The sequence below is a fragment of the Lepeophtheirus salmonis genome, chromosome 12 (assembly GCF_016086655.4).
Source record: "Lepeophtheirus salmonis chromosome 12, UVic_Lsal_1.4, whole genome shotgun sequence".
Lineage (NCBI taxonomy): Eukaryota > Metazoa > Arthropoda > Copepoda > Siphonostomatoida > Caligidae > Lepeophtheirus > Lepeophtheirus salmonis.
In genome coordinates, this window is record NC_052142.2 from 12,684,211 (window position 1) to 12,712,197 (window position 27,987).

Sequence of the window (27,987 nt, forward strand, 5' to 3'; positions counted from 1 at the left end):
TTAATTTTTAATTTCCAAATTTTATTAAAAGTATTTGGGGGTGCTGCAGTTCCACTCACGAGCCACCAATTCATAAAAATATACACACAATTATACTTAATTTAATCAACGTTAATAATGAATATAATATAAATATTTTTTTACCTTAGGTCCATATGAAACGACTTTCAATATGCATTCAATTGTGAATAAAAAAGTAAAAAGAAGATTGAACCCACTTAAAATATCCATGAAAAATATTGGTGCTCCATGGAACTAGAATTAGATATATATTTACAAACATTTATGTTATAATATTTAAGAAATTTACAAGGCTTGTTATTGTAAGTATTTTAACCAAGGGTATTCATACTTTTGATTGCTTAAACATTTGTTAAACCTCCAAAATGGCAGTTAGTCAATTTAGAATAATTCATTTTTTTAAATATTTGTATTATTTGATTTGCTGCTGTTAGAAATTTCTACATTTAAAAGCAAATGTGAATTTAGATGAACATCAAACAATTTTTAATTCCACTTTTGAACATAAATTGTTTATCTAAACAAGGAATACTCTATACATGAAACTTCTACCTTTTTTTTTTCTCTTCCCTTTTTTCCCCTTAGTTGGTCACACTCAGACCAATTTTGTAGAGTAAAACAGTTAGGAAATGAAATGGGGAAATGAATTAAGACAATCGTGTAATTAATGTCTTAAGAATTTGAAATATAGCTATATTTTTTAATCTATTTAATATATTTTATCAGTATAATAATTATGTAATAAAGTTGATATAATTCCCTAAGACATACTATTTTTTTATGTTGTAAAGTAAAAACAAAATCACAAATATTGAATTTACGATAGTGGTTTTTATAATATTAAAATTTTGTTTCCAAAATATTTTTCATGTACAAATATCCTTAACTTTAGATACTCGATAAATAAGAGTTGTAAAAGCTATCCTCTTACTCGTATGCAAAAAATTTTATAGTTGCTAATCTAAACAGAGTTCTTTTATTTTCCAAAATTTTAATAATTATTATTTCATTCTTTCGGAAAGAAAATATAATATAAAAGAATCACCAGGGACTGTGCCCATGACAGTCGGAGAGTAACAATAACAATTTATTGGGGATTTATAAGCAGAGATGAAATTAATCGTATCTACCCCTATAAAAAAGAAACTGAAAATTTTCGTTGTAGCCCTTACAATTTTGACTATTATTTTGGAGAAGAGCAACTAAGCTGTCACGATGTTTAATAAGATTAGCTGTGAGCAGTTCTGAGAGGGTTAAAATGAAAATTGACAGAAATCCTACTCCCTATACAGTTAAAGCATTGAATAAAATTACTTGGGAGTTGATTTTAAACTCAGGTCTTTGTGCTGTGTAACCAAATTGGTTACAATATAAGTCCATTATCTTATTCAGTTTTTAACAAGGTTGAATGACTTAAAAAATATTCTTATTTGTGGTAAAAGTCCTAAATAATTGGTTTCCTAAAATGATAATGCTCTCAACAAAGGCATGAGAAGAGTTGACGATATGGATCCTTGATATTACAATATAGATATGTTGCAAAAGAGGAAGTGCTCTAATCTTTTTTCTCCCCTGCGTATTAAGTTGCTCGAAGAGTTTTGATGAGATGAAGAAGTTTGTCGTCGCTAATAAATAATAGGACTATTTTTTATTTCTTCAAATTGGTTTCAACGTTTTGGGCCAATAATGCTCCTTCTAATTCATAGACATTTTTGTTAAATCTAATGAAGCTGTAATATTTTTCTATTCAATCCTGAAAAAAATAAAAATTGATAAACAGAATCAGTTTTTATTAGATGAAGATTGAATACTACTTGATGCCAATGATAAACAGTGATATTTGAATTTATTATTATAATTATAAATTATAAAGCTTGTCTATTAGCCCCCCTAAATGGCTGATGTTAACAATGCTGACGTCATGTGACAAAGCTCTATTCAGTTACAGCGTATAAGTTCAATAGTAAAATTTGTTTAAGTCTTAAGAAATTCAATTAGATGAATATAAATATTTGTATATTTATATAAATATAATATATGATATTATTTAATGACTAAGATTTTCGTCTGTTTTTTTTTGGCTGGCAAGATTCCTCTTCAGCACCCAACAATAATCACCAACATTGCGGTGTTACACTTTCCTTGATATCTTTCTCCATAAAATGAATATCTTGGTGAAACCTCTCGCCGTGCTCATCACTAATCACATTAAGATTTTCTGTGAAAAAGTCTATGTGAGAACTTAGGAAATGTATTTTTAAACTCATGTTGAAACCCAAAGCCTTGTAAGATGCTAAAAGATCTTCAACAAGTTCTTTGTAGTTGTGGGCCATTACATTTCCTAAGAACTGATGTAACACTTTTGTAAATGACAGCCATGCTGCACGCGCTAACATTGAGAGTTTTTCTTCAAATTCTCTACTTGTTTCTTTCTTATCTGTGGGCGAACAAAAATACCTTTTTTATTTTTGAATTCCTAATTTTGGGAAACTTTTCTTTCAGATATGCAAATTCTTCTCCATTCTTGTCCAAGGCTTTTACAAAACGAAGTGGAGGAAGAAATATCTTTTTTGGATCAACGAGATAATATTTTATTACATTGTTTTTAACTAGATTTAAACCTCTTTGCGGTCATTTTTTCTTTTATAATGGTTGCTCCTATCCCAGCTATCCCATTCACACAAAAAACAGCAGTATTTAGTATTGCCAAGTTGCATACCAAGTAAAAGTACTATAACTTTTAAGTCTCCACAGATTGACCATTCATTTTTAATGTAATTTATTTTTTCTAAAATTTGCGTCATACTTTCATGGGTTTCTTTCATGCCCACTGCATGCAAAAGAGGAAAAGATGGAAGTATATTGTCGTTGTGCAGTATTACAGCTTTGAGGCTTGTCTTAGAAGAATCAATAAATAAACACCACTCATTTATTTTATAATCAAGGCGAAGCTCCTTCATTACGGAATTATTTCAAGTGAGAAGAATTTTTGAAAATCTGAATCTCGTTTCCTGTAAAAACTGATTTTAGTCTCTTTTTTTAGAAGATTCCATCCCTTTAATCTTGAAACTACAATTTTATTAGACTATTTTGTTATATGTAAATCTCGAATAAGGTCGTTTAGCTCTTCCTGCCCCAATAAATGAGGTTTCCTTGAACAGTTTTATGGGACTTCCGTATATTCATCTTCTATATACTCACTTTGATGTTCAATTATTTCAATTTGATTCGGAGAAACAGGTACTGGATATTTTTTATTGTAAGGAATTGGTCTAAAAGCCGATTTCAAATTTGGATATATTACAGTGTGTATTGTATGTTTTTTAATACCTGCTACTTTTGTCATGCAAAAATAACAGTCCGTGCTATGGTTTGCTCACTCTCTCAATAGCATAAGTAAGACATGCAGATTAAATCGGAAAACCTTTACTGTTCGATTCAGTGTAATTTACCCACAACTTCGAAAGATATCATCGTAAGACAATCATATAAAATTATTTTACATAATAAACAATAAAAAGAAACAAAAACAAAACTCGATTATATATTTTGATTCTTCACAGGTAATTGTAAGAACCCACTTTAAATCTTAAATAGACTCAGAATATAATTGCAGATCTACATCGGAATAATTCTTACGTTTAATGACCTTCCTAGATACAGAGTGGAATTTATATATATATTTTTTTTTATTAACATGCTACCATAAATTTATCAACTACTGGATTATCAGACTCAATAAACAATCACACAACCTTTAACCTTTTCTCTTTTCTCAGTTTCTGTTTTCCATTACACATTATCTAAAATATGTATAGGACATTATTTTTATTATTACAAATTTTTCATTGTAAAATAAAGTAATATTTAAAAAAAATTCAAAGTAACTATAATGAATATTTGTCAGTCTAGTAGTCTAGTTTGTCAAACAAAATAAATTATGTCTGGATTCTGAAGTCTTACATATTGTAATATCTTTGCTACCCTTTTCGGACAAGTCATAGAATTTAAATTAAAGGATAATATAGATGATTGCATGTTATTTTTAGGACTATTATTTTTTCTTCATTTCTTCTCCAAAGAGTTTTCCTGTGGAGATGAAAATGATCTCTATCTGAGTATTCTTTGTAATTTGAGATTTCTTGATGGGAACCTCTGGTTATTTTTGTACCCTTTTTTGCCTCTAAATATAGTATTTTTTAACGTGTCAGTTAAATACTTTGGACATTTGTAGGCAGGCTTGTACCCCTTCACCCTTTTTCCGTTCAATCAATTATTTTGTAAATACTTTCCAATTGCGTTCATCAGTTTTTTTTTCCACGTTTATTTTTCTGTTCAATCTTTCATTTATAACTTTTTATTTTTTCATTTAATACTTATGTAGTATAAAAAGTGCAACCTTAAAAATACTCATTAATATATAAAACCCTTTTTGTTTCGTAATGAGCCTTAAGGGCGTAGCTAACTAAAAGAAAAACAATTCAATGCAAGTGTACTAAAATGATATTTTCAATTTTTATAAAAAGGTGTCCAATTTTTTCAAATAAATTTTTTAATAGTCTCAAAATAGAGGCAATACTTACATTCAAGGCAACCACCATTGTAGTTTTAGTAGCCTCCCTCCTTTAAAAAATAGCTGAACCGACTGATTTTTTCTGAGTTACCATATTTACTGGAAAGGTGATCCCGAACATAATTTACTTTCGAGCTAGACTTAATTTTTCAATTATTATAGTTTGGTCAATTTATGGCCATAAAACTAGAGTCTGGTTGGTCTTTAATTGTCAAACCCAAATTGGGTTTCATTTTTTATTTTCTGGATGATTTTTTATGGAAAGGCCTCAAATTGGTATTTGATTGCTTTGTTGATTTTTTCAAAAGGTTGTGATTTCATCGTGTGAGTTCATATCTGATATACCCACAGTGCTCTTAGTTTTTCTATAGTCTCTCAAGACAGGTGGATTCTCTTTTATTATTATTATTTATTGTTAAAGACATTAATGCAAGACTTTTTGGTGGAGGGTGGGAGGGTTGATTACTGAGTGAGATGATAAAATTAGTCGTGAATCACTTGTATATATTGTCAATTATCTATCATATTATTTGAGGTATTTATATTTTCTCAGAATATAATAAATGTCTGAGGCAATTAATATATTCAGCTTTGTGTAACAGTATAATATTGAATATACATATTATTGGATAATATTTGCATAAGGTGCCAAATTAATTCGTATTGGCCCTGTTTGATTGCATGGTTGAACAATACCATTTAAATAAAATTTAAATAGAAGAAGAAAGTGTAGGGAGAAGCGTCAAATGTCATCCATCGTCTTTTTTTTAACTGGCTTTGTCTGAGGTCCAATAGATGAGTAACTTAATCTACCAAACTCGAAGGTAAAGCTATAAAATCGACTCGAATTATATACTCCAAGCCTCTCAACTGCAAATTATACTTTAAGACAAATGAATTGAATTTAATATTGCTATAATAAATCCTCCACGGCATGCTAGCCCTATTCATGAAGCTGTGTATAATACTGGGCCTTAAAAACATATGTCTCCCTCTAATTTTATTAAATAAATGATTGTTGGGCAACTTCCCAAATACATGACAGTTTGATTCCATAGTGTTTTGGAGCTTCAGTAAATTAATTACCTTAGATTGCAGTTCACGATGTAAATAATATATATAATACTTTCCCGAAAAAATAGAGCAAATAAAGTAGTTATGTTACAAAATGCAGATTTACAGAGTGAAAAAAGTTTGTAGGAGTTGTAAACGGAAGTATAGAAGGGTTTTGGGATTCCCCATAAAAATGGGGGATTTTCATTATTTAAATGGGGAATTCAAATTCATGTCACTTATATTCAATGTGAATAAATTCTTAATATTTCATCCAGTTTATTTTTTTTTATCCATGGGTTTGTTTAGTTGCGCCATTTGCCAGAAAATAATTCACCCCATTACGGTCTTCAAAATTACATATGAGATGTAATGGATCAAATGAAAGTTATACTGGACTAAAAAAAAAAATATTAAGTATTTTGTAAAGTTTCCATTTTATCTGTTTATGAGACGTATATTAATTTTAACCCAGCACCTTCAATCTTTACTATTGCACAATATGAAAGTACTTTGTCTTAATTTTTAATCACTCGTTTTTTTCAATAATTCTCATTTATTGTCTTGAGAGCCTGGGAAGATATTCATATACTCTAATTTCTTAAACCTAAATCTGTGATTTGATATTTCAATAAAACAACACAACTTTATTAAACATTAAGAGAATTGAATTACATTTTCAAAAATTACAGAATATATTATTGTGCCACAATGGATACTTTTACATGCCAGTAATTGAATTGTATAATATGAAATACATTATACATAAACATCTTCCCACACTCTCCAGACGATTAATCATATATATTGGAAACAAAGGAGATGTTAAAAATTAATACAAAGTCCTTTCATATGCCGAAGTAATAAGGATTAAAGGTGCTAATGTCGGGTTAAAAATTTTGTAACGACATACTAGATTAATAATAGTCATTAAAGTCCATTTTACCTTTTATTGGGTCCATTAAAATTTATTTGTGATTTTGATATAAATACTTATTATATTACTCAATATTTACAAATTAAATTTAATTATAATTGAATTTTAAACAAGTTATTTGTTATAATAAACTTACCTTAAGCATTAGAAGAATAGTATTGCATATAATTAAGACCATTATGAAGTTTTCAAAAGGAGATGAAGTAATAAGTCTCCATGCATGATAATAAAATCCGTCTGTTCGTTGAGGGACATAAAGCTCTAACGGTCGTGCTTGAATAGCAAAGTCTATACAAGATTTTTGATTTTTGTCCATATTATCTTGAAGTTCTGCTTCTCCAAGTTCATTGAATGTCACAATAATTAAAGCAACAAATATATTTACGAAAAAAAAGGAAACACAACAAAGAAAACGATGTAGAAAATTGACATTTCTACTCGATACCAAGGCTTAGGTCCTTCATTTTCATAAGTGGATGCCATAGAATCTTGTAGTATCCTATTGATGATTAATTATTAGATTTAAAAATTCTCAATTTTACATTTTAACTTACGCAACCCAACCTTCCGACGTTTGAATTGCAAATAGAGTAATAATTGCTCGAAAGCAATTATCATAATGAAATGAACGACGTTCCCATGTTCTTTCAACAATTTTTGGTGTCTCATTAGGAACTTCATAATGAAAGTAATAACCTCTGAAAAGAGAAATAATAGCATAAGGTGACTGTAAGTATTTTTTTTTTTTAATTTTATGGAAATATATACTTCTCGAAATATCTCATAGAATCATTTGATCATACACTACCAGTTTAAGTAAAAAGTTATGTGTGTTTTTGGCTAAATGTCTTTAATGAACTATATCTAGGGCTATGGGAATCGTGTTTTGGGCAAGCGTGCCCGTAAATACAACTTCAACCATGTTGTTCCTCTGCTTCCTTTAGGACATAATCAAACCTTTATTCATAAATCATACTTGATGGTCGATTGGTAATTTCGAACATACTTATAAGATATCTCAATTATGATTTTTTTAACATTAGAACTTATCTGAAAATTTACTACATATAGAAGCTTTCCCTTACCAAAATATAGCTTTACTTAGTACTATCTATTCAAAAAAATATTACCAAGGATGGGGATGTAAAACTATTAAGATAAGGAAAAATCTGTCACAACAAGCTAAGTCTAAGGAAAAGAATAGTCTTAAATTTGGTAAAAATACTCATACTTCACGAGGAAGAAGTTGAGTATCATATTATGGAATGACGCAATGGTAATGTGTGAGCCTCTAGAATAAAAATCATCCTAAGGGACGTCTTGTAAATTATTAACATATAATCTCCGTATAAATAACTATATATAAACTCATATTATATTCTGTGAAATTATGTAAGACAAAATATATTGTACAAAAAATATATTATCCACCCAAAAATCGTTCGTTGAAACTCTTTATGTTCAATCCTCCTAAAGTCAACTCCTACTTCAAGTAAACCCTTTCCTTGTTGAGAGTCCTTTAGTATCATTAATACCTATAACAAACGAAAAACTACTATGAATAGTTACTATCACAAATATCAATTCCATTAATAAGTTTGAATTTGTCCTGTACTGCAAATATGGACAGTGATACATCTTGAATACTTCAAACCTCACTCCCAATTTCCTTATTACTCGTAAGACCGAATATAATTAGAGAATATCTAACCCATCATTATATCGCGCATTCGGTAGTGCTTAAAAAGTATATCTAATCATCATTGGACCTGAGATAAAAGTATATCTCTTCTGTTTGAAAGAACATTCAAGGATGGCGTTTACAAATTGACCGGAGTACGGAAGTATAGAGAAGCACAACTAAAATATTTTGATGATGCAAATAAAATATGTGAAGTATACATTAATGGAGAATAGTAGAAACGCAAAGAATAATCGAAGTAGTCTAAATTATTTAGTATCAAACGGTGTTATAGCAAAAAAAAAAGAAGCTATGTTGATATATATCTAACAAGTCAAAGCTGCAGGAGATCATGGAACAAGAGGCAAAAAAGATTGTGTAGACAGTGTGGTTTCCAATTTCCTCATAAGAATGGGAAAGTTTGCCTTGCAAAAAGCGTCGAATGTACATGATGTGGTGAGAGTGGCCACTATGCAAAAGTATGCCGGTGTCTAGAAGAAAACTCTATTTTGATCATCACCTCTATTGAAAAATTTGGACAGAATAAGTTACCTATTGATGCATTGAATGCCCATGGAAATTTCTTTAAGAATTTAATAGCAACATAGGACAGTGGTGCAATTGTATCTGTCGCTGGACAAAGAGTTCAAAGTAAATACCGATTCCAACCCAATTAAAAGAGTATCGTTTAGAATATATCTTTAACTAAAATTATTTATTTATTTACACATGAAGGAAGAGGGGTTGTTTTATATTATTAATATATAACTTCCCTATAAATAACTTTATAAATATATATTATATTCTTTAAATATAAACAAGACAAAATATATTGTTAGTTAGAGAACATCAGACCCATCATTACAAGAAATGTACTCATAACTTCTTGTTGACCACTGACCATAAATGATGAATAGATAACTTTGGCACGAAATTTAAAGAATATAATTGACGGAATAAAGTAACAACTTTTTTTTTTAAATATTGACCATATTTACGAGTTGACAATTAAATGATAACAAAACATTCCTTCCATTTTGTGATCAACAATAACTTATAAACTGAACTTATGACGATGTTCCTTACATTGTTTGGGTTTGCAATCTGAATATCAATCAATTCAATAAGGTAAGGTCTCCCACAGAAATGTTTGTCCAAAGGGCCAATCAAAATTGTCGTCATTGACCTCCCTTGATGATGTCTTGTCTCATCTAGTGCAACGAAAATATCCTTTTCTTCCACCTCTTCTTTTATTCTATTCCAAAATTCCTTCTTACCCAACCAAGTTGTTACCGACCCATTGACCTAGAGAATTTTTTCTAGTATATTTTTCAAATAAACTTGAAGAAATCGGGATGATCCAGAACATTTAAAAGGATGTTACTCGACACAAATAACTTTGCGACGTCCAAAATGAATGATGAACCGTTTTATTATCCTTCGTCTCCTTAATCTTTTGTTTCTTGAAGACTTTTAAGTTGTTGATGTGATGGGAGGTTTTGGAGTGGCGGATTATATGTCATAAAAGACGAGATGGGCACGAAAAACTGGCCAAAATGGTAAGATATACTTTTTATTTACCATATCATAATTCCACACATCAGTAATTTCGTTATTAGAAACCCATGAAAAAAGGCACGTTTTCTTTGGCATTATGAAGTTCCTTTGGTGATGATCAGTACAATACTGAGGAAAAGTTGTTTAGAAGATGCAAGGGTACCAGCGTGTTTCATTTCTTTTTTTATATAATCTCTTTAACATGCACTTAATTTTGTCAATTTGGATTTATTCTGTCAACAACTGACCAGGGTGAAGTAGGCGATAGACCAAAAGTGGCCAATATTTGCCAATAGAAAGAGTTTTGTAATCCGTCCGAAAATTTAAAATTTGAATTTTTTTCAAAAAAATTTTTGTTTGAAATTGTAGCTCTAGGTGATTTTAGCGCGTCATTAAAGATGTGTGTAACTTAATTTTTTTTTTTAAATATATATTTTTTTGTTGATATTTATTTATTTCAAATATTGAATCGTATCTACAAATAATTCGCCTTCGCTGCAACTACCATTCTATGGAATTTAGTAATGCATCTCTTAGCTAATGCATACCTCTCATTATCTACTATTAGCCAATACTTAATTTGACACTCATTGCTTTTTCCCAATAAATGCCTACACGCTCTTCTTAAGTGAAGTGAAGTTTGTTTTAATGCATTTACACTATCCTAGAAAGTGGCTAATTGTTGTTGTTTTTCTAAATATAAATATTTTTACCAATAGGGACGAAGACTTATTAAATCACGGAATTTTGAAATCGTCTACAAAATGAATAAAAATTGTCCATCATAACAAAGCAAATTAGTTGTAAACAGGTTTTTTCGAAAAACTTATGTTTAAAAAAAAAAAATTCTTTACATATTATATAGGTTAGGATAGCAAAACGTGGACTAGAGATTGATATATAAATACATAAATAATTTTACTTTCTTAATAATAGGCAAAAAAATAATCTTATCAAAACATGTAGACAAAGTTTTTCCTAAACTTTTTTCACTCAATAGGGTCCCTTTCATTATCAATTATAGCCTTTACACGTCGCCTGCAGGCCATTTAAGAGTTGATGGCAAACTCCTATCTAAAGTTGTCCCATGCAACCGCTATGGAAGACTTCAGTCAGTCAACATTTGGCTGTGAGTTGATGTTGTTTTCCCTCTCCTATGTGCCCCATGTTGAAAAGTCCGGTGGGTTCAAAACTGGTGAGGAAGGGGGCATATATCTTTGGACCTGAATCGAGCCATGCTATCCGCACATAACTTTTGGCACTTAGCAAACGTGCGAGAGGGAGTGCTGTCCTGAGCCCACTAGTAATTGTCCTCTGGGTAGTTGGTCTTCAGGCATGGTTAGATGGTGCATGTAAGCACCTTATAGTAGACGTGTTGGGCGATTTTGTGTCGAGCCTAGAAAAAGAACAGAGGCTTCTTCTTTCCATCAAAGGCACAACACCGAGGACCATTTTTGGCCCGGATATTTGGTGTGGTAGACAACTTGCATCTTTTCTTTTGTTTCTGTAAGCGAGCGGTCATCCCGGCAGTTTTGGAATTGATCACCTGTGAAAATTTGCTTGTTTGAGAAATCACAATTGACCCCTTTGCCTTGATCCTAGATTTTGTGAGTATTTTCTTACACCTTTTGAGCCTACATGCTTGCATGCCCTCGGTCAGAAGGTGGTATGTGGTCCTTGCGAAAGAAACACATCCCAAGTTGTGCTGTATAGCCCTCCTGATGATCCAAGGAGCCATAGAGAAATCGTTGTCGAGGAAATTTATCGACTTAGTTAGATCCTCCTTGATATTTTTCTCGAAACTTAAAATTTCGTATGCCTATTTAAACTATGTCCTCCACTTTCTGACGTCCTGGAGAAGTCTTCTCCTCTTTTTAAATCTTGGCTAAGATAATAATCAGGCTCCTAGAACATTTAACAATTTAGTAATCTTCATCACATCAACTCCAGCATCTAGGAAATCTGAGATGCACTGTCTTTTTACTTGTTGCTCGCTCATGATAATGAAGTGACTAAATGAATAATTTAGTTTATTTATGTAAAAAGGACGGCAGAAATAGTGTATCAAAAAATAATCACTAAACTTTTTTATAGTCATGAGAAAATAAACATAAATTAACAGTCCACGTTTTGCTACCTACCCTGCATATATAAATATATATATTTTTTATGATTTTATTTATTCAGAGAAGTTACATAGGATATATATATATATATAAACATTCTAATATAAAATTAATGTCCTAAACCAAAATCAAACAGAAAGACAATGTTAGACCATCATGTAATTGGGCGTACTAGAATTTTCAATTTGATGTATTGTACCGACTACTTGGTAGACAGGCAGATTTAAAAAAAAAAAAACAAGCAACCACTCATAGTCTATGACATCACTATTACTAGAGTTTTCAATTTACTATATGTATATATATAGATTTTATCGGCCTGTTCTTTAGAGTTGGAGGGAAAATTCATTCTTAAATGGCATAGAATTGGAGTGAGATAGATGATTTCAGTTCTTTTCAGTGGGAAGAAAAACTTTCCACCATTGAAGAAATAATTATGGTCAAGATCATGAAACATGGTTATATTCTTAGATAGCGTGTCCATTCCAACTTTTTTGGGTTTATGAAGTTTTGAAAGAAAAACTTTTTCTTGATATTCTGAAGCACAATGTGAACAGTTGAAATGGATAAAAAGACTCGTACTCCTTTGCAAATGATCGTCTGCATAGCTTCCCAAAATGAGAAAATTCATCAATTAACTGATTATTAAAATAATTTCCTAGTATTCACCAATTGTAGTTAGGATGGAACGAAATAGATGAACGCCACTCAGACTCTAAGCTTCTTGAAAGGTCAATTAGAATCTTTTGATAATTTTTCTGAGAAAAGAAACAGGTTATTGAGACACCAATTTTCTCCTCCAATGGCGTTTTGGCTATCTATGGAATAGATGTTGCCTTATGAAGAGTCTCAGGAACAATTTGAAAATTAATGAGTTCAAATTTTTTTTTAAAGTTTAAACTGCCAAAATTCTTTCTTATGGTATCCCCAAGATCTTTCATTTCTGCAGCGAAAAGTATTGGAGCTGAAGGACAACCCTAGCAACAACTTTTTTTTTAAACTATTGGATCACTTTCCAAATCACCTAATGCAATAGTTGACATACCATTGAATGAAAGAGATGTAATTGGGTTGAAAATTTTTCTAGCAAGGAGTTCATTTATTGCTCTCAAAATATGTCCGTGTAAAATGTTATCAATGGTGTTGTAGAAGAATTTTAATTATTGCACCAAAGTTCCCCTTATTTTGTACCCTATCAATTCCAATTTGAATATTTCATGATATGACGGAATTCATTTTCCGTTTGAGGCTCCTTTTTGCCTGCAAGAATACCAGAAAGGATTATTTAGCTATAATTAAGAACAATATTTGGTCTCCAGTTGTTGACATACGTTGGCAAACCTTTCCTGGGAATCAAGGCTATCCTGCCTTTGGTTAACGAGTTTGGAAGATGCTCATATATTTTCATGGACTTTCCTACCTCAATCAGATTTATATCAGTCAATCCAAGTATAAACATTATTGTAAGATATGGGTACCTCTTTTTGATTTGCTTTATGCTCTCGATACCCTAAAAGAACCACTTAGTCGTATATATTTTTTATAATATTCAACTGGTTCATGATGTTCAATGCATAAAACCATTACAATATAAATATTGTATAAGCTTTAGCTAAGTGTCTTTGGAATAAGATGAAAGTTGATAAAAAAAAATTAGATTATTTAAAAATGTCAAAACTTTATTGATTACCACTTCCTTAATTCTAAGTTATCTGCTCCAGTGATACATAATCTGAGACTAATAATTTTAGTGCCCGCAAAATACTACCTTACATGTTTACAAATATCCTCTTGAATTTGGTTCATTTTACACAACATTGTCCATCTTCTCTTAAATGAAATTCAAGATTTCACACCAGATTGTCCAAAGACCAATAAAAAAAGTGGGCAATAAGATTCTTGTGGAATTGGTGAGACCACTTTTGATATCAGCAATGAAGGATACACATTCCTTCCGAATTTGTATTCAGTGAGACTTTCGAGTTCCCTAGCCTACACCTTTTGGGTGTATGTTGAGGGAAGGCCTGTGGTGTACGTCATCAAAACGCCTAGGCCATCATAGACACTGTCAGCTAGTACTGGCACACAATTACAGAGAACTGAATACACAGTGGGTGCCAGGACTTCCACCAACAACTGGAAGGCATTATTGCCGTTAAAAGCGGTTTTCATTAATGATTAAAAGAGGTTAGATACGCATCCATTTATAGTACTCATTTTGTTGAAATTCTATTGTTAATTTATATATTACATCTTTGTTTAATTTTAAAATTCAAATGTTCAGAATTTTAATGGACCACCCAGTATATTAATTCTATTTCAGTCACCCTCAAAGATTGTTATTATTATACCCATAATCAATTTTTTTTGTTAACTTTCAAGAAAATTATGTGAAGACACCTTTGAGACAATGAGAACGCATACCACAAAATGAAATCCGTTCATTCACCCCTATCTTCCCTTGATTAATTTAAAAATGAACAGAAAATGTGAACGGTGTTCATTATTCAGTTCAACCTTTAATCTTGCATATTGAATTTAGAATTTTTAAATTGTATTTCAGGTTGTCGGTTGAAATAGTCAATAGCCACTAGATCTGGTCATTCTTTAAACTGAATATGAACACTGAATGAGTGAAATGAGGATGAGTCCTTCCATTAAAGTTTTCCAAAATAAATTGTTTTATTGGAGACCATCGCCCTGCTTCACGGGAGGAATTGAAACCTGTTTGTTGAGAACTGGAGAGGGTTTAAGTAAAATTTATAAATGAATCTGGATTAAAGATATACCTATCAATGTTCTCACAATTAAGGGTAGTGAAATTATTTAGAAGTTTCCTTTATATTCATATGTTGACTAAGCTACATTCTGGGGTATTATTGTTTCTTGACGAAAACGTGAATAAACATATGGGGAAAAAATCTTCCCAAAATGGTTCAAATTTTGCAATATACCATTTTCACTGAAAACAGTTGCATCGCTACAAATAATGACAGAGCTGTTTCTAAGGTAAGGATGCAGGATATATATATCCAAATCGAATTTCATTGTTTCAACCACAAAGTGGGCCTTAAATTAGTTGACTGTTATTTTTTGGAAAATCTGGGGGAAAAAATCCGTACAAGTGGAGATATTTGGGCTACATTAATCCTTTTTATATTAAAAAGAAATCAGAGGAAGCATATTCAAGCATTACATATTGGAAGGCCATCAGATCTTTTTCAAGTGAATAATAAGCTTGGTTTTTATTGGAAAATTATGTCTGAGGGGTGGTCAATAATATTTTTAGAGGTTGTCAAGATACTAGGTTAGGGGTTCTACATTTATGACGTCCAGTCATAGGGGGCCGGGGGAGAGAGAGTTATCGATTTAAAGATTTTTTTTTAGGTTGGAGAGGGTTGGATATTTTGGAGTCAACTACATTGAGAACTGATCAACAAAAACATTTCAATACGAAGTATATCAATTGTCTTCAAGGTAACCAATATATTTTATTTGCAAATACATATTACTTACATCAATATAACACACTTTTCTAAGGGGAACCCATGGTGTATGAAATCTATGAAAACCGAAGAATTAAGGATTAATAGGTTATTTTCTTACGTTATAAGCAATTGTAATTTTACTCCTCCCTACCAGGCTCAATTTAGAAAAATATCAAAATGAATAAGGAAGCACAGTATAAAAAAGGGGATCGAACTGTATAATCAAAGTTATCCCCATTTAAAGAAGGAAGAAAGTTATAAAGAAGCTCAAGAGGAGTGGAACCAAGTAGAAGGGTATCTTGAGTAGTACCGGAACATTAATCAATCTTTAGTGGGCAAGGTTGCAAGAAGAAAATCAATTAAATAAATTGGTGGGTTATTAATAATAAAATACTACAACTAATTAAACAGGGGGCGGTGCTAAAAATTTAAAACGTCCTAGCTTAAGGTGGGAGTATCAAGTTTTGGAAAAACACAGATAGAGGGACAAGCCGGTCAAAAAGTTTACTTTTTTCCGAGAGTCATAAATGTATGACCGCTTAGGGTGAACATTTTAACAGCAACCCAAAACTGACTATAAAGAATGAATACTATTCAGCCCTCACTATTACCATCGATGTAGAGCACAGGCTTAGGAATGAACAAGAAGTAATCATTTCTGACATAATAACCCTCCTGAGGGTTTGTTCTCTTGTCATGGATCACTATACATTGGGGACCCTCAACTCCTCTTTCATAGAACTTGAGTTAATTAAATATAGACAGATAAGAATGGAACTACTAAGACGGGAATAAACTCGTGGGAAGAACCAGAAACCAAGTGTTTCGACTTTTTAAGTCTCTTGAGGCCTAACGTTAATTCAAAAATACTACTCTAAAGTAATTTTACTTCCTCTAAACCAAAATTGCTCCGTTGCAGAATCGTTACCGCATCATTCTATACTACAAAGTATTACTGATTGTTTCGACCAATGTATAACATATAATCTTCAATAAAAATTTCTACATAATCCCAATAAAAATAATTGTCAAACAATGAGTTTAGTAGGATATTTTATTTTTAAAAGGATATGATGTTATAATTAGAGTTGACATTTTTTGTATAGAATAAAGGAGCGCCAGAAGATTGAGTTAGCGAGATATATGGTAATACTGAATGAAGATATTTGTTAAAGTCAGCTGATTGTTATATTATTTTGGAGTGAGAAAAAGGATTGCTGCTATTAAGAGGAGAAGAATATACATTTCATATAGCCTTGTTTATTTATACGAATATTATTATTTTATAAATTAAATTGATATATTTTATTATGCATTTTTAAATAATTTACACAAAATATAGGGAAAGAATGCTTACTTGCAAGCTAATCACACGACGACCTAAAGTATTAAACCAAGTAGCGGAACGTGACCTTTACCCTGAGGAGATATAATTAAGAATATTTTTGCAAGATGTCGCTTTTTCTATGAAGTAAGTTAGTTATTCATCTTACGTTTTGAGCATTTCCAAAAAAAAAGAAGTTTTATAACCATATACCTAAAAGTATCGTAAAGCCCAATGCTGTTCCACCCATAAACTCTCTATTTAAACAAGAATATGATCATAGCTATAGCTTGAAAGTAGATGCCAAGATATGGTTGAGAGAAGCATAGGATAATGTTGAATCAAAGATAATAACACAAACCATTGTTAGAGACAGGAAGGAGGACAAGATCCCTGGTAGGAAAGCTACAATTGGACTGGAAGGCCACCTTCACCTTCAAAAGAGATTCTTTGGATGCAAATACGAAGTTACCTTATGCTTTACAAACATCTAAGGGCATAAAGGACTTCATAAAGAATAAGTAGAACCTAAGACAGAGTGAGTAAAGATTGAAAGCGAACCAACCAATGGGCTAGGAAGTCCAATCTTACGGATTTTACCACGACATGAAGCCTACTACTACTTTCCAATATTCTACCAAATATTTATTACAACATTTTTACATACCTCACCTCCAAATCTTTGAAGGAATTGAGGAGATACCTCACTGAGTCATCCGTCTATAAAATTTTAATGATTGGTATGGATTATACCAACGATGCAGTAGCAAGGTACTCCACAGACGGGGCAGTCGTGCAAATAATAAAATGAGTAAACTAACTATCTTTGAGTCCAATAGCACAATTTTTGTCATCCTCCAAAATAGTAAGATAAAGAGTGCAGGAAAAAAAAGCCATTAACAAGGACGTTCATATCTTATCATCAAGAAACTTAAATGTTCCTAAAATATGAGAAAAGATGATTATACTCTCTTTGAAGAGCACCAATGATGTGTGGAAGTTCCCCTCCCAATTTCAGATATAGACTAGTTTCATTAGTTTTTGCTATAATCCAAAGACTGTGGACGAATATACAACCACATCAAACCAGTTATAATATGAGCCAAATATTACGATATATATATATATATGTAATTCATTTTAAAAATGGTGAAGAAATAGTATGACATCGATAGTCTGGGAGTATATGAGAGATAAATAGCTGTTGGTTTGATTGACTTATTTGGCTAACTACCAGATGATTTTGGGCCTTTTTTCTGTTTATTTTTGGAGGAAAGGTTGTGTGATACAATAAAAGTAACGCCGTGCCATGCTTTTTGTAGTTAATCTTATAAAACGTCATGACAGTTATATAATTTTCCTCTCAAGCATTCTTCAAATTGATAATATTACCACATTATTTTTCAGGATCTCATATGATATATGTAATTTGTAAATAGTACTATGCTGCAGCATTTACGACCGTTGGCTCAACCCCACATTTTTATTGATATTTAAACTTTAGAGCACAAAATTATTATGAAAACGTTCAACTGCGATTGATTTTTACTTTTACTACTTTTATTTATATCACATATGTATTTACATTACAGTTTCGATTAATAGCCATATTTCGAAATGAAAAAACTTTATAGATGAAAATTTAAGGTAATACCAATTGATAATAATATTGCAGCATTTGAATGATGAATTATCTATTAAACTATATTGAATGCAGTCCCTAGAAAATATAATGTAAATGTATAATCTTACAGAATCAATTCACATGGAGAATCATATTTGTAAGATAATTTTTTTAAATTATTTTATATATTAGAACTATAACTAAAGATTAAACCTTTTTTTTTAAAAATCGGAATAAAGTAAAGTTAAATTTAGATTGATTTTTTCTGTTTAACTTTTAATTTTATTATATACTAGGACATACTCGTTAATCCTCTTCTTAATTTTTTTAAAATTCTTAATTAATATATGTACTTTCTCTCAAGGTTAATAGAAATACGATGTTAGACCATCATGTAATTGGGCTTGCTAGATTTTCAATTTGATGTATCGTATCGACTGCTGGGTAAGTGAGGGAGATTTATGATGTCATAGTAAAAAAAGGGTACCAAATGCAAATACACAGAAGGTCAAAATTAAAAACTGGAACTACGTTGTGGGCAAAAAAAGAGAAGTTTGGTATCCTAGGAGTATGATATTATATTTTATTTACATTTTAGAATATATATATAATTATTATTACAATAATAATACCTATTTTTTATTCCAAAAGTATAATGTATACGTGCAATGAAACTGTCAGTTGTGCAGTTGCCATTTGTGATTTTCTTAACAACATAATTTATTATCATTTTCCAAAGGATCCCTCAAGAAGGAAATCAGGGGGCGCGTCATCGAAAGGACCCCTTAGAAAAATACCCTAGAAGTTGTAAGAATTATTTGGAGGAAAATGCTTATAAAAGGGATTTAAAAGGTAAATTACTATGACTATTTTCTAAAAAGAAAACTGTAAGAAGATGCTATCCCTTCCAGAGCTCTCATACCTGGAGAAGGATTTGATCAAGTTCCAAAGAAAAAGAAAAGAACTAAGATAGTGGACCATTTTGAAGAAGATTCTAATGAAATATATTTGGAGACATTTGACAAATAATCCCAAACCAATGTAAAATCAACTCAAACACTTGTGTGAAAAAAGGTACACGCATATAAAAAAGCATGTGTATCTCGAATTATGTAAACTAGTAGGGCTTCTTATACCAGAAAGGATTCAATCATTCTAGAACTCGAGTCACTAAGGAAACGGAATGCAGATTTACACGAAAAAGTGAAAATCCTTCAAACGGAAAATAGATTATTACAATAAAAATCTAATTTTATGGAAGCAAAGAAAGGAGAACTGTAAAAGAGAATTACTAAATCTCAATGTAAACTAAATATCAGGTGGAAGACGTTTGGAAAATAGAATGAGGAGGATATTGTAAAAGGACTGATACTGAAGTCTCTTTCCTCAAAATCCTATAGTTATATTCAATCCAGTCGTCTACTTCCGGTTCCTAGTGTAACAACCCTCAAAGGGTGGAGCCGAAACTTTAAAACAGCTCGTGGAATAAAATCAAATATTATTAAATTTATCGCTCAACAAATCAAATCCAACGAAACTCCCATTGGAAACTTAACTGTCTTCAGCTTTGATGAGATGAAGCTCCCGACTATTATCAAAAAAGGACTTTGGATGGACCTATGGATTACATTTGGACATACAATAGGATATTCTCAAAAGCAAAATAAATGTGATTGGAACAATGAAGCAAATTAAGATAAATAAAAGTGGTAAAGTGGTGCTGCCTAAGTCATCTGCTTTGAGTCCCTACCAAAAGAGCATTATTTTATTTCTTCAAAATCTTTGATATACAATTGTACAATGATATACAATAATTATGAAATTGGCCTTCCATATATATCAACATCTTGTTTAAATCAAGATTGTTTTGAAAACTTTTTTTCAAGAATAAGATATATTGGAAGAACCCACTCTCATCCTAATGTGGTAGATGCCATTGATCGATTTCGGATACTCGTAATAAGTGGCTCAGTAAAAATTGTTATTGAGAATGCTCCCGTCAGATTTGAAGGAGACTAATGTTTTGTTTCTATGTTTCAACAAATTACAAGTTGTAGTATCACCAATGCATTAATGTATGTAGGAGTTCGACTTGTTTTGATATTAAATATTCATCATAGTGCCTTTTTTCCAGTTTATTTTCGTATAAAGGCATATATTTTTACTCAGTTAAAATAAAGAAATTTAAATCTTAACATTGGTGACCCTGACGTGATATAATACCGCCTAAAAAAGCTCATTCTGATGGTCAAGACCATGCGGACAATGTTATCTCAGATTGAACGAAAGTACGTAGCAGAAGAAGTCAGCATTTTAACTCTTGCCTTAGCAGAACTACGCCTTCATAAATTCCCAGCGATGGATCTGGAAAATTGGTTTTGAAGAATTGAGCTGGATCCTTTGATGAGATAGAGCAATGAAGATCAGACCAAATATTGTTTAGCGGCTTCAACATTACCTTGTGAAGTTTGTAAGTATATTCCTATTAAAAAAGAAGGACTCAGATATGATTGTGTAAAATGGGCAATTTTACAGAAATCGCACCTCTCACCTTCAGATAAAATTAAAAAAGTTATAATATGCTGTGCGATTCATCGGGATGTTCCCCTGGGGAAGTTATAAATGAAGCTGAGTGTCTCCCTGACGAGGAATACAGCCGTGATTCGTATCATCATTTACTACGGGAGGCCTTAATCATAAATGTGCCCAAATACCAGCAAATGTACTTGAGAGCAAAGTCCCATTCAGTTGAAGAGTTGAAGCCAATGTGTATTGCACCCAAAGAACTTAGCAATTAACATATTTCCACTGTTGAAGACCCGTCCGCTTCGCCTCCTATCAATCATGTTTTCAAAAAACCTCCTCATAACGCGTCAAAATTTACTAAATCTAAGGAGAAAAAAACATATCTGCTATTATCATTCTAAATTTTGAATGAACGCAACAACCTGTTCAGGAGCTAGTTGGATTTATTTTTTTGATGTTATTGGTACAACAACTTCAACTCTCAATCTAGAAGATTTCCAATGGAAATTTATTGTGCTACAAAGTGGTTATCCAATTTTCAATAAATAAATAAAAAGTTATTCTGAGAAGAACCGTGCTTCGTTTTAGAACTATCGAAGACTCAAGAAATCAAATTGAAATATAATAATGTCTTTGATAATAAAAGTTCCATTGAAACTTATCCCGCTCATGGAGTAGAATACCATATGGAGACGAAAGGTTCTCCTTGCTTTGCAAAATCACGCAACTTAGATGGGGAGAAGTTAAATTTTGTATGCTACGAAATCAACGAATTGTTGAAGATAAGAATCCTACGATCGTCTTTTCTAATTTTTCTTCCGCTATTCACGTCGTGCCAAAACCCAAAGGGAGCTGGCGATTGTGTGGCAACTAGCGTCAATTAAGTAGGATGACGGACCTTGATCGGTATCCTTTCCCAAATCTAAGAGATTATGTGGCTAACCTAAAAAGTATGACTGTTTTTAGTAAAATGGATTTAAACAGAGCGTAAACCAATTACCTATGAATAGCACTTCTTTAAATAAAACTGCAAGCATTACGCCATTTCGTTTATATGAATATTTCAGAATGCCTTTTGGTCTTAAAAATGCTGCTCAGACCTTTCTAAAACTCATCGATTCAATTCTACGAGGAATTCCAAATGTGTTTGTGTACCTTGATGATATCCTTGTCCCTTTGGAGTCGACGGATGAACATTGGAAAACGTTGAACCTGATTTTATCAAAACTTAAAACAACTGGAATGATCTTCTCCCCTAAAAAATGTGTGTTTTTCAAGAAATCGGTAGACTTGCTTGGACATTCTATTTCATAGAAAGGTTTTAGGCCTTTAGAATGTAAGGTAAAGACAATCCAAAAAGTAACAACTCCAAAAATCAAAGGATGAACTGCATAGATTTTTGGGAAGGGCACAATATTACTTTCAGTTCATCAAAGGATTGTCTCAATGGACAGTATATTTGTACCCTCTGTTAAAGAAGAATGTAAGGTTTAATTGGAATACAGAACATGAACACACATTTCAATGTATTAAAAATAGTTTGTCTAAAAGTACTCAACTTGTATTCAGAGATAGTTCATTACCTTTAGTCCTGACCACTGATGCATCTGAAACAGGGATGGGAGCTGTTCTGGAGCAGAAGGTAAATTAACACTGACAACCTATAGCTTTTTGGTTTCGAACTCTTTCAACGACAAAACAGAAATATTCTACGTTTGATAACGAAATCATCACACATTTTATATGGGCATTGGATGGACATGTTTTTAAAGTTTTAACGGACTACAAACCTTTAGTCACTGCAATTGACATTTGCAATCCCTCTATGACATTAAGACAGTTCCGTACTTTTGTATTTAAAGCAGAATTCAATTGTGATATCGAACACGTTTCTGGAAAATTAAATCATACTGCAGACATTCTTTCTAGAAGTATAAATAACATCACAATAGGCCAAACCTTCATTGTAGATATAATTGCCGATCAAAAGAAACAGGATCCTAATTTACTTAAGTTTAAAAATAAACCTTCTTTTAAATACATTGCAGGAACCCTACTTTGCTGGTTTTGGCAATGCTGACGCATTCCATGTGACTGTGTCATCTCCAGAATTGCGTCAAAGAATCGTGCATTCTGTACATAAAGACAATCATGCGGATTCAAAGAAACGTTAAGGAGGGTTTCACTTTTTGCTTGGCCTAATTTGCGAGCAGACGTCAGAAACTTCATTAGAGAGTGTTTAGTGTGTCAGAAAACCAATCTTTCAAGACATCTAAACCAACGTTATCTTTCGATCCTCCATCTGAAAGACTTTTGCTTTATTCAAATAGACACAATCGGTCCATTACCACAACTTCATCGTTTCGCAAGGTGGCTAGAAGTGATACCTATTCCAGATATAACCTCGAAGACAATAGTTAATAATTTTTTGAGTGGTTGGATATCGAGGTTTGGAGTTCCAGAAACCATTGTGTTGGACCGAGGAACGCAGTTCACAAATTCATTATGGATGGGTGTTTGCAGGACACTTGGGATTGTAAGCAAGTACACAACCTCGTATCATCCAGAGTTCAATGGACTCATAAAACGTTTCCACAGGCTATATAAGACCAGGCTAGTAGCACGAATGCCGGAAGAAAAGGAAGACCGGGTCGATGCACTACCTGTCGCTTTATTTGGATTGAGGAACTCAGTACCAATAGACTCGGGTTTTAAATATTCGCCTTTCAATTACTCACAGGCCGCCAGGATCTATAGCCTATAATTTTTATAACGCGTCCACCTTTACTTCTGGCAACCTCGACGGCGGAAGTTTCTTTAAAACAATGGAGAAAATAACACACGTTCCTCCGAGACACTTCAATAAAAGACCCATTTACGAACGGTTTAAAAAAAAGCGAATTCGTTTTTGTTAAAAAATAAACCTATAAAAGAGTCTCTTTCTCCAAATTTCTTGGGCCCGTTTAAGGTAATTGAGTTGTACGATCTTCACTATAAATTGGACTTTAAATCAAAAACAGACAATGTCTTGATGGATAGACTTCGACCTGCATTTGGAGTTCCAAGTATCCTTCCAACGTCTCTGACTATAAGATGCACAAGATCTACAATTGGACAATGATGTATTTGTTTATTTATCAATGTTTTTATGATGCCTTTTATGTGTATTACTAACTACAGATCTCTCTTTACTCACTTTGTCGTCTAGGGAGGGGGGTAGTGTAGGAGTTCTACTCGTTTAGATAATATTAAATATTCATCATAATACCTTGTTTACTTTTTTCCTTTTTATTTTCGTTAATCAGTTAAAATAAATATATTTAAATTTTAACATGTACATATACTAATTCTGCATCTCTTTCTGGTCCTATTTTGAGCGAAGCAGGGTCAGATGATAAAATAAATTTTTCAAAACTTTGATAATATGATTTATCCTCAAATGTTTAAAAGGTGAGATTGAGGAAAATATAAATAATGACGAAAATACAATAGATCAACCATCTAATGATTTACATTTTTCTAAAATCTGTGAATATGAAGGATTGATTTATGTTGCTAGATATGTGGCCAAATCTCTGGGGTGTAATACTTTCAACATCCAAGTTCCTCCAAGCCCATAGCTTAAAAAATTGTCAAGAGGGGACTGCTTCAACCATCCGAATCTTTTTTTTGGAATTTTGTAAAAAAATAGATAAGCATTTCATTACGTTTTATGGGATTTTTTTATACCAAACCATATTTGATGGATTATCTCATCAGCATAATTGTGGAAAAGTATTTATTCGTACTCGTACATTCGTTAAACTAAAGAATATTGATATTGTAAACAAAAGTAGCATAAAAAAATAGCATGTAACCTGCAAAAAACTGCTCATTTCATAAGTTAAAAATAGAGACGGAAATTATATATATATATTTTTTGTGGCTCATTATTTAATTTTAAGGAATAAACTTTCGAAATGTGGCACTTGTGCTCTGGCTAAGTCTAAAAACCTTGTCATGTAATTCCTCGGAAGTTGGACGGCCAACATTTTTTTCGAACAAAAAAAAGTGCTTCTTCGGCATTTAACATAATTGTAATGCTATTTAGAGTGAGGTTTTCTTCTTGTGTCAAATACATTAAGAGTCAATAAGGGAATTGTTTGACTGTGGATGAATCAGTTCTATTTCAACAAAGTATTTGTTTTAAGATATCTAACCTCAATTAAATCATAACATAACAATGCCTATTATGATTTTTTTTTAAATTCATGATCCTTATATGTAATTATCTTGTACTTTACGACAATGACCTATTCTTTAATGACTGGAGTACGAAGGAACACGATCTTTCGTTAGAATGAACTTCCACACATTCCCCAAGGAGTCTTCATCTAGTATCTTCTATTTGATGAAGAATGCTTATGATAATTTATATCCATCCTAACAAACGACAGTCAATACAAATAATTTATAAGTAATTACAATATATATGGATTGAATATATTGTTCTTGGATTGAATGATAGAATTGATTATGACAAGGCTGAATAATTAACCCGGAATAACAAATAAGTAATAACTAATAAGCCTTCAATTTAATTTTCCCAATGGATTTGAGTGAAATCCGACTATCTTCTTTGTTTATCGGTATAGTCCACTATGGCAAAGTGATCCTCATGAGAAACTGAGACTTAGCTTCATATGCTCCACTACAACGTGGAAGATCCTCAATGCGTTTGAATGTCTTTTAATAAAATGAAGACCTTGTCAAATTTTAAAATCAAGAATGTAGATTGTTTGTTTTTTTATTCGATGGAAAATGTAAACAAAACACGCAACCACTCATTCACTATGCCGTCACTATTTAAAGTGTCGTGGAAGTCAAGCATCAGTCGTAAACGCGTTATGGTATAAATTTGTATTTCTATTAACCTTGCTTTCTCCTTTTTTTGTTCTTGGAATTTAATTGTTTTGGTGTATTTTCGAATCTACAACCCAAGCCTTGAAAACACTTTGGCACACGGGGAATCAATCTTTTTTTTATGGAAAAAATCAACTTATTTGCGAAAAAACAAACTTGTTCTCCTGAACCCAGGAATCTGGTCTCCTCAGAATCAAACATAGCTCTAGGTACTTAACTCAGAATCTTGAACCACTTTTATTTCAAGTTTAAGGCCTGTATTTGTCTCCTTTTGCGAAATAAATACGCTGGTTATGCGTTTTTATGAACATACAAATATCAACTATAATATTATATTACATTATTTAATCAATAGCAATATGAGGTTTTGTAAGATCTATTTATAATTAATACATACTAATTTTGTTCATATTCTAATGTTAATTTAACAACTATAACTTGTGGAAGTTTAAAATGTTCAGCTTTTCATGGAACATTCGCTATAGTAATGAGAAAAAAATATGCTTCCAAATATGATTTTTCATTTTTCTTGGAATTTTCAGTGGTCATTTTTGCATTCTACGGCTAAAATAATAATAATAAAATGTTTAAAGACGGTAGGGCTCAAAGAATTGAATTTTTTGCGTACGGTAATCGATAAAAAAATTGATTAAGAATTATTTCTGCAGTTCTGTCTACCAGTTGCCAGCCACTGTTCAGTATTACCCAAAACACAATTATGCCATAAAAAACTGTTTGGATAATCCCCCACCCCCCAAAAAAAAAAAAAATTGTAAAAAATAGACCTTCGTTTTAAAGATGGAAACATACTCTCTTAAAGAAACTTTAGTCAGTGGAATACTTAAAAAAAAAAAAAAAAAAAAATTCAATTGAATAGAATAAAGATAAATATTACTTACTGGCATTCATCTGCGTTTGTTCGACTTTCATCTGAACAGAAGAAAAATTTACCATTGAAAAGTTGTACACCAACGATTGCAAAGATTATCTAAGGGGAAAAAATGTAGTTGAAGGAAACTAATTTGTTTTCAAATAATTTATTTTCTTTGAAACAAACAAAAAAAAACTGTTGCAATTTAACGTTGATTATTCATAGTTTACATGCATGATTAAAACAAAATTTGTACTATGAATGTTATTTTTTACATAATCTATATTTATATATAGTAAAAGCAATATATATTTGATTCCTTGCTGCTTTTGTTAGTTTGCACTCTGATAAAGATTTTATATAGATTGAGGTCCGAAAACTGGATAGGTGACTCCATGACCTTAATTTGCTTCTTCTTGAGCCACTTTTTTGTTGCTAAGGTCATATATTTTGGATCTTTGATCTGATAGAAGACCCCTTTTAAGCCCCATTTTCACTGACCTAAGAGATGGAGGTTGTTGCCCAGAGTTTCATGGGGGATGGACCATTCGAAACAGTGAAGTCGTTTTTTCTCCTTAGCAGAGAAACACACTTAAACAATGTTTCTAACCCTGCTTGAAGGTGGCGATGGTGTTGTAGGGATTATATATATAATATAAAAAAATATATATATGCTGGGAGGTTTAGTGAAGCATCTCATTTACTCAAATCGTATTTGTATATACTCATAATATTAATATAACTGACATACTATTTTACTTCCGTTGTATTATTACGTGTAAAAAGAGTTAACATTAAGTCGTAAAGATGTGAATATAGAACCAAGGAGGGGGGGGGGCATTAAGTGAATAATTACAGTTATTTGTATCATTTGAAAAATTACAAGGTTTAAAGAACGTGAGTAACAATTGAATTGTGTAGAGAGAATACATTAAAAAAACAAAGAGGAAAAGGTAAAATTTATATATAAGACTTGTAAAGTTGTATTGGTCATGGAAGGCCTAGTTACTGATCATTACAGGCGTCCAAATTTTTAAAGCACCTTCTACAAGGCATCATATTCAGAAATATTATAGTAAAATATCCTATTTTCTATTGAATTAGTTTTAAAAATTTTTAAGTATCTTTCAAAAAAGTGAATATATTGACATTATTCTTAATTTAGATCTAATTTAAGTCCAAATTGACAGGGGCGTACGTATGGGGGTAGTCCCACAAAATAGAGAAATTTTAAATAATCGCTTTTTGGGAAAAAATAAGTCTCTTCCCAAATCAATTTCAGGGATTTATTTTCTACAAAAAAA

General features: G+C 31.7%; 1 protein-coding gene across 1 annotated transcript in view; it reads right to left on the minus strand.

Annotated features, from left to right (window-relative positions):
• The window catches only part of LOC121126887 (voltage-dependent calcium channel type A subunit alpha-1-like), a 208,752-nt gene that overhangs the window by 49,521 nt on the left and 131,244 nt on the right, over positions 1 to 27,987 (minus strand). The window contains 5 exon segments of the mRNA XM_071892078.1: positions 145 to 255; positions 6,721 to 6,977; positions 6,980 to 7,083; positions 7,139 to 7,282; positions 26,712 to 26,800. Coding sequence (XP_071748179.1) covers positions 145 to 255; positions 6,721 to 6,977; positions 6,980 to 7,083; positions 7,139 to 7,282; positions 26,712 to 26,800 — 705 coding nt within the window.